Below are 10217 nucleotides of genomic sequence, written 5' to 3'. Positions count from 1 at the left end.
CCCCATGCCCGGCCCCGGCCCTCCCCAGCCCTCTCCCTGGGAGGGTGAGGGTGCTTCGCCTTCGCCCCGGTCACCCCCACACGAGAAGGACCCTCTTAACAAAGCGCGTTAATGAATGCCGGGCCTAATGCCTCGGACGTGGCAACGTCCAGGAAAGGCAGTTCAGGTTTTGGCCTTCGTGCTTGTCCCCACCAGGAGTGACTGCTGCCTGCGGGGGAACAGTTACACCTTCCGACTGCCCGGGTTGACCCTGCTAGACGATTCCTGGCTGTACTTGACGGTTGTAGGGGAGGCAGAGACAGGTATTTGGGCAGTCGCAAAATATAAGCCAAGTAAATAAAAACGCGGTGGCATTTTTTGTATTATTAAAAGAAATTTAATATAATTTTTAAATTAAAAAATTCAATCTCTCTATTAAAGACACTGAGTCAGGTGCTAATACTGTCAGACGTAGCCTTTTGGCATGAGTTTTACATACAATTTAAGATTTTATGCATTGCTTTAACATGTTAAGAAACCATCTTTTTCATACTTACAGTAGCAATAAAGTCAATTCCATACAATATCAAATATCCTTTTTTTAAAAAAAGTTTTAAATATATTAGACTCTGATTGCCAAAATGCCATTTTATACACAAAGCTGCTAATAGAATATACAGTTCTTACTTTTTTTTTTTTTCTCACATAAAATACATTTCATCAAGTTTTATTTGTACATCATTTACTACTGATGGATGGAGTTAGGAATTATTGCAGAAGGCTTACCATCCTTTGTTAATATCCCGTACAGGCAGCAGTCACACCGAGCTGCACCAGGGTTACCGACGCTCCTGCAGTCCATTCTCACGCTGCGCTCTACAGGCTGACGATGCAGAGGTGGCAACGCTACGGCTGCATCTGCACTGGTGAAAAACCCGCACCTCCCCTCCAGCTGCGGGTGGAGTTAATTGCATTGCTGTAGGTTTGGGAACAGGTATCTTGAGCAGAGTCTCCTCTACTACAGCTTCCGCACTTGCAATATAGAAACATACTCTAGGTTGTTAATTGTGCCACAGCTGATGTTGCCTGAAGAACCCAATGGTACTTGAATTCTGTGGAGGGACTGAGGAGTCCGTTACCAGGTTGGCCAACATGAAAATAGCAGAATAAAGCTGAAGAACAACCACGGACAACAAATTCTATTGTCCAGCCACAGGCAAAACAGAACAAAAATGTAAATACCAGCTGTGTTCTGTAGTAAGAGGCTAGACCTCGCTGCTACAAGCGTGTTCCGGACTCTGCCTGTCTAGAACTGCCATAACAAAGCAAGTCAACGTGATTTGTTAAATTAGAATGAACACCCTGTGCATTACCTTTCTGTGTATTTAGGGAGAGAGAAAAGGTAATCATGAGAGAAACTAAAAGAGCAAATAAAAACTTCAAAATCTGGTATGCTCTGAACTGTTACCCCCTTGCAAAACAGTGTCCAAGTTAAAGAACAGCACTGTATAGTCACCACAAACCTTCCAGAGACTAGTTACCCCGTTCCCTTTAGCAAGTATGATAAGGCACAGAAATATCCAGACAGAGGGAGAACACCTTCCAGCAGATGGACAACAGTTCGTCTGTGGCTCACCGGAGACCAGGGCTGTTGCTTTCTCGGCTAAGATATTCCTGGTTGGTGGCATTGCCGATTTAGTTTCCGCAGAGATTTGGGTAAACAGAGCTCCAAGATCAAAACAAAAGGACACTAAACAGAAGTTGCAATGCCATTTGGGAGCTTGTAAGTTCTTTCAACCCCATGAAATAAAACCCTGCTCAATAAACTAGAGAATTCACTGCCTGCACCGAGTATTGCGCTGATTCGTTATTGCTATTGCCCTGCCATGCTCTTCGCCTTCCCTACCAGGAGTTCCTCATCCACGTGGTTCTTCAACCACACCTGCAAGATGGTACAGAATCACATCACCTAGAGTCAGTTCTTCCCCAAATTGGGAGGGTTTTAAGATTCTGGAGCACCACAGAAGTGAAACTAAGTGGGCTAAAATCACATCACTTCATACGTGAAATCCAGGTCTGACATCAAACAGATCCCAGCAATTAAGCCCTTAGCTAACATTTCAGTGCTGGGACTTTCTTGGTTGAGCTCAGTAAAGCACAGACACTATTTTGAGACACCCCTTTTCTTCCATCTAAAAAGTCTTTCAATGTGAAAAGTAAAGCTGCTCTCAGTTAGTTTGCTGGAAAGAGTATGACTTCAGCATATGAGAACATTTTGCAAGCAGAAGGGTTATTCTCACGTGCAGCTCTGCCTACAATAGACCCGTCAACACATCCATGTTCTCAAATCTTTGCATAGTCTGTATGAACAACTACAGCCTTCAGCTTTCTGCTGACAAAAGTGGGACTCTAATCTGACCTTGAATCTGTACTTAGGTGTTGATTGAGCCTAAAAACACTGAGTATAGCATAGCCCCCCCATCTTCCTCTAATGTGCCAATCACATCATGATTTGTAGTGTCTACAGCTTTTTAGCAATATTAAGATGCAATGAAATAGCCAAGTGCCTTCTGCAGTGTACCTCGCAGCCTTCCACTGGGATGGCCTTTAAAACACATAGATACAAAAAAAAACCCCACTATTGTTGTAACACTGCTAAATTTTATAATAAAAAGCCCTATTCCTAGGGCTTGCACAGATAAGAGTATCTATGTGTTTATTAATCCCTCAAAAGCCTGTTTATCTCTACAAAATAGTTTACCAGAGGCAGGTTAAATTTCCCGTTTACAGAATTGCTCATCCCAGACTGACAACCAGCAATTCTGCATGCAGCATAAATTGCCAGCTCCTTCCCTGAGTGCATTTGCCAGTGCCCCACGGGCAGTGACCGTTATATCCAGAACGTCACCAACACATAAGCACGAACCCATTTTAGGTCACTCTTCCAACAGCCTTCACAAGCCCCACTCTGATGCAACTTCAGCCCAAAGCCAGTGGTAGATAAATACTTTGCGTGACTGTGAATACTTCGCATGACTGCAAAACATATCTGTGAAGATTTATCGGTTACCGACACTCATCTGAATAAGAATTGATTACATTTGATCAGACGCCACTGCAGTTCAGTGAGCACATTATCTTACAGCCATAAAGCCAGCAGAGCTGTTAAACAGCCAATTTTACAATGACAATACGATGTCCAATCAGGGGGATGTTTTGTAATCTAGAACCTGTAATACCTTTTGCCTGATAGTAAATCGATTGTTGATTTGCTCACGATCACAGCTAGAGTGATGAGCTCCTGGAGTTTTACATATAAACAGGCAAATACCAATGGGCTAAAAGCTGTTTGTCTGAAACGGAGCGGGTTCCCGCAGTTTTAGTGTACTCACAACTCCCAGTGAAAGCACGCCTCAAACTCCTTAACGCTATCGCATTCAACGGTCTCCTTTTCCTTTGCTTGGAGTTCGGTAGGACTCAACACACTTGACAGCACAAAATCGCTCTGAGAAGGAAAAGGGGCCGTCAGCTCCTTCCCTGGGAGCGAAGGCATCGCTGCGGCCGACTTTTGCACCACTTCCAACCTAGTGGATAGCGGCACCGAAGTTTCTTAGACCGAGTCCAGAATCCTCATTAGGATGGAAGAGGAGAGACAACCCCCCCACCACGGGAAAAGAGCGGCATCTGAATGATCATCTCCTCCCGTTCAGGAATAGCCAGACCACGCTTGGTGTTATCGCAGGAGAATTTTCTCGAGGTAATCAGAACACCCACTGTTAACCACACACACATGCGGTAAAGTCTGTCCAGCTACCAAATCATCTTCTTTCTACTGCAGAATGACTTTTAAAATCCCTTAAGGTTAAGTCAAGCACAAGAAGTATTTTCTAGTCTTATATTTAGCTTATGCATTTCAATAATGGAGGAAGCCCAACTTCTCTGAATGTTTCAAAACACACAAAGAAACCCCTTGCTTTTAACTGAACTGAGGTTTAAAAAAAAAAAAAAATCGGATCAACTGCTACCATTTTCTAATTTGTCCCTAAAACTGGTGAGGGAAGAGAACTGTATCTTCAGAGTTCAAGAGAGTAAATTGTCAGCCTGGTAATAACCTCACAGGTCCAAAAGTGTTTCCTGCACAGCATGGTTGTGGTGGTGACACACTGCCACCTCCGCTGCCTGCAGGAGCCCAGAGCCCCGGATCACCCAACATCCAGCCCCAGTGATGGGCCAGATTCGATGGGGAGCACTTAACAGTCACTGGCAGCCCAAGTCAACTTTTTATAGCCTACAAAAATAGGAGAGGCTGTGAGGATTCCTGCCGGGAGAGTGTGCGTGTGAAGTGTAATATCGGTGTCCGACAGCCGCCAGGTAACAGGAAGATGGCTGGAAGCTGCATTTGCTGTTGCTCGGCTGAAGCACAACTACGCGGGCTGGATTTAATCCACTGATGGCTGAGAGAGACCCGGACAGGCTTATGCTTTCAGAGTTTGGAATTTAAACTGCCCAAGAAGACACATATTCATGCAGGCAAATAGTGTGTGTGATTGATAGCCCCTCTGTGCAGCAAAAGGGTTGAAGATTTAGTTACTTCTGTAGATAGAACTTGTTAACGCATCTGCGGCCGGTTCCTCGGAGCTGTCTCCCATGGGGTGCTCTCCTCTCACCCCCCCCAGGCATGCCAAACCTTAACTCGCAGAAGAGCCGGTGCCAAAGCCCCAGGCGGTACCGTGCTAGAGTTTCTCAGGCGCTCTCTCAGAGCTAACATGAACACAGTACAACTCGGGGGCTGGTGTGCCAACCGCTCTCCAGCAGAGGCTTTGCCGTGGCGCTAGGCAGCTCCCTTGTGCGGAGAGGCATGTGAGCCGCTTTCTGATGGCTACTGACCACTGCTGACTTCAGTGTTGGAGCTGGATAAACAGATCAAAAAAAAAATAATCTTCTGTTGTGCTGCAATGTTCAGCTACCAAAGCAATGATTTAAGTTACTTCATCAGCCAAAGAGTGCACGTTAACGCACGTGTCGTAACGTCTAGGGAGATCAAAAACGCCCCCGTGACGTTTCTAGATTAGCGTCGGCAAGCCTTGCCTCCCCATCCCTCCCAAGCCCTGTGATTCTGGAAATCCAGAAAAATCAGAACACAAAGCACACTGCCCCTAGTATCTGTGTTGAGCGTACAGGGTAAACAAACAGAATCAATAGGAAAGTGAGATCAGCAAAAGTCTTTTTAGTTTTAACAAATTAAGAGTCTAAATAGTACAAATAAGTTTTTTAAATTACTTATCCCAATATAGACCTTTGTCAGTATTTTATTGCAGTAAAATTCTATTGCCAGGGCCCCGTATTGCAACATCAGTTTTAAAGCCTGTTGAGTGAAGCCTGTTCCAGCAAAAGTTCTGCTTAAAACCAGACGGCAGTCTGCAGCGATGAGTGTACATGCGCAGAACAGGACCCACGCAGCGCACAGTTTTTGATGGTGAGCTGTCACGCACCTTGCAAACCTCCTAAAGCAAGCACAGCATCTACGCTTGCTTGTCGCTCAGGCCCTGTACGTGCTGGATCCAGCTGTACGGAAAACAGCTCTGTCCACTCTTGCAAACCCCGTGCGGGGGTTGATCTCCCTTCCGAAATATATGCATCACCCAAGAGTGAAAATTCAGGTCTGAACTGCCACCTTCCAGAAGCTTGGTGGCTTACAGCAAGAGGCTCAGATGCAAAGATTTAAATACAGATCATTTCTCCTTTCCAAGACTTCTCATGACTTCCCACAGACGAGGAGGCAGTGCACATACCTTCTTCCCCAGGGAGCAAGACTAGGGTGACCTTTTTTTTTCCCCCACACCGTACTGATGCGCATCCCTTCCTCTCCTAAGAGCCTTGCTCCACCTGCATTACTCATTCGACTGCAATGGAAGTAATTGGCAGGGTAAAGTACAATTCACGATGAACGCTGCAGTCAGGATGTCCATAACCAAATTCTCCCTTTGGAATGCCAACAACCTGGCCGCTGCGATAGATCCAACCAGCCCACCCGCGTCTTGTTTCCTCTGGGGTGAGAAACAGATGAGACTAGGAAATTCTGCAGCACCCGTGCACCTTCTCTTCCATTTCCTCCATGGGAGCTTTGAATTTCAAGAGGGGCGGATCACCACTGGACACTGTGTAATACACTGAGGTCCCATTGGAGCTGTAGGGAGAAGTCCTGGATGCGATTAGGTGCGACTTGGCCTCACTCCCGTTCTCTGCAACTCCTCCCACGCCACTGCCGAAGTGGGTGCTGAGGAAAGGGTGATTGAGGAGTTTGGCCGCAGCCCGCTGCCGCTTAAGTTCGGAGAGCGTTTGATGGTTGTGCTCCTTGTAGGCACCCCAGAACTGCTGCGTGTCGGGCAGCCCGGGGTTGCCGTAGGGCAGCATGTGGCCCGGGTTCCCGTCAGGGTCAGCGTGCATACTCCAAATGTCCCCGTTGGAAAAGGTGTACTGGTAAGTGCTGGCAGATGCCATGAGTCCATTCTGGAGGGGGATTTCAGAGTCACACTGCGTGCTTTTGTTTGCTAACTCCGGAAGAAGGGAAGAGTTCTCCAGCACTGAGTTCTGTAACAAGAAGACATGAAAGAAGAGCATCTTCCCCTGTCCCTCATAACACAGTTCATCCCTGTGACAACTTCCTAAGCCTGCTCACACTCAGCCCTTCCACCAGACAGGTACTGCACCACAAACATTGAATTCACCCACTAACAGGACCCTATAAAGCTGTGCGCCCCAACCAGGAGCTGGTTCCCAACCAGGAACAGGGAATGTTAACTCAGAAGGACTCACCAAAAAGATATAGATAGATAAGCATATTAACATAACATGGCAATAAATGAATTAAAAACAAATAACTGCAAAACGAGATTACAGTTCTTTTGTGATTACCAGTTTGTTATCGGTAAAGAGAAATGCACACATTATTTTTTCTGAATTTCCTGGTTCACTAGGGCCGTATCTCAAAAGTATGCAGCTGTAAATCCAAAACAGTCTTTCCACGTGAGTGGGCTAGCTCAGTTTACACCAAATGAGAATTTGGTCTTTTGCGTACATCTGATGGATGAGGTTTACAAATTTTTTTGGCTGCCTTTCATCCCAGGGCACCCATTGCTATTGAACCTGCGCTACCAGCCCTCCTTGGTGACTCCCATAACACAGAAGAGATTCCTTACGGGGTCTGTATTCTCCTGGTCAGACCGAGTCTCCCCAATTTCTCCAATGAGACCCGAGTTTCTTCCTTCTTCTGCCGCCCCCAGCTGCTGCCAGACGATGGCTTCTTTCTCGCACTCCTTCCTGTAGAGGTTTGTTCGGTCCGAAAGGCTGGCCCTCCTCACCACCTTCCTGTGGGACAGGGAGAAGGGCCATGGAGGCTGTGAGCAGGACACGACAGTTCCTCTTACCCTGTAGCTCTTCCCACCTCCTCCTCACGCTCCACAGCCTCTCCCACTGGAATGGAACATGAGTTTAGCTTCCCGGCGCCCACGCGAAGCAAAGGTACTAGTGGGCATATTAAAGGTGGGAGGAATTTTAAGGAGTTCTAAAGCAGTACTGTAAATCTGGGTTAGATCTCATACAGCTCACCTAAGGGATCTGCTCTGCAACCAGTGGAGTAAATGTAGAGGGAAAGGGCCCACGGGCTGTTTAGGGAGTTTTGTGGTCTGCAGGACTGCTTTGGTGTCCGGTAAACATCCTATAAAGACCCGTGCAAACTGTGTCTGAGCACAGTATCTTGGCCATCAGGCATGTTATTGAGAAGCTCAAGTTAATCCATTCGAAGCACTGATTCTCCAACACCAGTATCAGTGATTTAACAGGGGAAATTCTCACCACTTGGTCCTCCGCTCACAGCAGTTCTTAAACCACAACAGAGCAAAACCATTTCCCCCCCAAGAAACACCACCTCTTGCTAGTGAAAGGGCCACTCTCCAAAGGAGCTCTGCCTTCAGCAGCTGAAAGTCAGCTTCTGCCTTTCGGAGTTCGTTCCGAAAGGACAGATAGGTCGTCCCCCCCACGCCGACCGCAGGGTGCTCTGCGGGCACATCTGGGTGGCCGCCCCAACGCTGCGGGTGACCCGCAGGGAACAAGGCGCTTACCCCCGGCTGCCAGTGCTGGAGGTCCTTCGGCTCAGGGAGGATTTATGCCTCAGCTGAGACTTCATGATCACATCGTGTTTGTGTTTCAACTCCAGAAGCAATACTTTGAATTCCTCCTCTTCACACAGATCTATGGCACGCACAAACCAAGCCATTAATCAGACGCTTCAAATGTGGTACCATTAACACGACGTTACTAACTGCGCCTTCCTGGTATACACAACTACAAATGCCAGGAGGAAGAGAAGGCAAATTTAAGCAGAATATGCTTAGGCACATTAACCTCTAAACAAATTAGGGGAGGCAGAATGGTTTGGACACCTAAACAGGAGCAGAAAACAAGAGCCGCTGATTGTGACAGGGGCTCAGCTTTGATCCAGCTGTTCAGCTAGGGTTTGTCCCATCTCTGCAGCGTGTTTTTACCCATGCCTTTACCCATGAAAGGGTGAGAGACAGAGTAAGTGCTGTATCAATGGTTCAAGATGGGAGGAAACCAAATTTCTGTAATCACCAGACTGCAGCTCCCCTGAATACAGCATTTTTACTTAAGCCTCCAAAACAACAAAAAAAAAATAGACAAAAGCTGTGGGTGCCCCAGCTCTGGCAGGGGGGTTGGACTAGATGATCTCCAGAGGTCCCTTCCAACCCTGACCATTCTGTGATTCTGTAGATCAGGGTAGAAGGCAAGAACTTTCAAAGTGAGGATGCACAGATTTTTCAATTAAGGCTCAGAAAACCTTTTGCCAAAAGAAAATGTGGCACAAGGTTATACCACGCATGGTCAGATGCACTTTGGCATTTTTACTTCCAATCTGTTCCGAGACCTGTGTGCGTTTTCTCTTTCCTCTCCAACCCCTTATCGCGTACCACACTTCATTGCATCAAAGCAGGTTAGACACCCAAGTCTTAGGGCTGCACTCAGCAGCTGCTCAGGTCCAAGACTACAATGTAAGATCAGGGAGACTCCCAAGCACAGGTACAGTGGTACATGAGTGGTACCACACAGGAGAAAGACTCAGTGCTTGACAAATGCCTTCCCCCTTGTTTTTATGAGCAGAAAGAAGTGTGTTCAGAAGTAACAATGTAGGCACTTTAAAACTTCAGTCCCAGTTAAAGTAACTGCAACTTTCATTCTGACGACACCTGAACAATGAGGTTAACGCTTCTGAAAGCCCCATGTGAAGACTCCAGCACGCTTAGGGGGAAAAGCTTTCCTTAGTGATCTCTGTTTTTTTTTTTTAAGCTTAGTAAACTCACCTATTGGCATCTCATCCAAAGATGTCCTGGCACTCAAACTAGCCCCATGGGACACAAGCAACTCAGCCATCTGCATCTAAAGAAAGGGAAAGAAAGCTAAGTTGAGAGAGATATTTTAGGCAATCACTTTCCTCCTCAAAGCTGGAAAGTTGGAATAAGCTAAGAAGCAATGGCATGCGTGCTCAACTCGCCTCAAATTATTCTGGCTGTGTGTGTTAAACACAGTTCCTACCATTCAACTGCACACATACTCCACCTGAACTTTGTCAGCAACAGGTTCTTTTTGGAGCCGCAAGGACCTCACCTGACACTGTCCAGTGAGTCCAGCCCTAGTACAGATTTCTTCCATTTGCAGAGTACTCCAGAACTTGTCCAGGCAGAAAGAAATGTCACCCTCATACATGACATTTGCAAGAAAATCATTACCTGTCCCCAGAAAGCAGCAGCATGAAGAGGTTCCCAGCCGTCCCAGTCCTTAACATCCAGGCTTGCCCCCTGGTCAAGAAGGACTTCAGCTGCATGCAGATAACCATTGGCTGCAGCTATATGCAGCTAGGAGACAAGGAACAGAGCATGAGCCACCTGCAAGGACTACGAATGGTTTTATACACCAAGTTTCGGTGGGATTTCTCAGCTATCATCTTGAGCCTAGATCTGGAGAGGCAGCCCATTTCACATTTGGCAGATGCCATCAGGTCAAAAGCACGTTGTTCCTGTTAGTAAAACTCAGTATTACCTGCAATTCTGTTTGGAGAGGAAAATGCTTAACAGTTCTTCGAATAACTTACATATACGGGTTAGAAAAATAATGTTTTCACATTTTAAATTGAGGGCTCTTATGTGCTTCCCAATCTGTAGGGA

At 46.6% G+C, this 10217-nt stretch overlaps 2 protein-coding genes across 3 annotated transcripts in view; both read right to left on the bottom strand.

The window, feature by feature from the left end:
• The window catches only part of LOC104285185 (protein FAM83D-like), an 8079-nt gene extending 6412 nt beyond the window's left edge, over nt 1-1667 (bottom strand). Inside the window, exons 1-2 of the mRNA XM_009883615.1 lie at nt 1616-1667; nt 1353-1356 (exon numbers count right to left, since the gene is read on the bottom strand). Of these exons, the coding sequence (XP_009881917.1) occupies nt 1353-1356; nt 1616-1667 (56 nt within the window). The remainder of the gene's footprint in view (nt 1-1352; nt 1357-1615) is intronic.
• A 3932-nt stretch (nt 1668-5599) lies between these two features.
• Nucleotides 5600-10217, bottom strand: part of PPP1R16B (protein phosphatase 1, regulatory subunit 16B) — a 42065-nt gene continuing 37447 nt past the window's right edge. The window contains exons 6-10 of one of the 2 annotated variants that reach the window (XM_009883423.1): nt 9783-9908; nt 9357-9432; nt 8100-8229; nt 7179-7347; nt 5600-6570 (exon numbers count right to left, since the gene is read on the bottom strand). In XM_009883423.1, coding sequence (XP_009881725.1) covers nt 6049-6570; nt 7179-7347; nt 8100-8229; nt 9357-9432; nt 9783-9908 — 1023 coding nt within the window. In that variant the 3' untranslated portion in view covers nt 5600-6048. The remainder of the gene's footprint in view (nt 6571-7178; nt 7348-8099; nt 8230-9356; nt 9433-9782; nt 9909-10217) is intronic. The other variant, XM_009883431.1, reaches the window with a different exon arrangement.

The sequence above is a fragment of the Charadrius vociferus genome, unplaced genomic scaffold (genome assembly GCF_000708025.1).
Source record: "Charadrius vociferus isolate BGI_N301 unplaced genomic scaffold, ASM70802v2 scaffold320, whole genome shotgun sequence".
Lineage (NCBI taxonomy): Eukaryota > Metazoa > Chordata > Aves > Charadriiformes > Charadriidae > Charadrius > Charadrius vociferus.
Note: the sequence above shows the minus strand (reverse complement) of the source record. Positions and strands in the feature narration are given on the sequence as shown.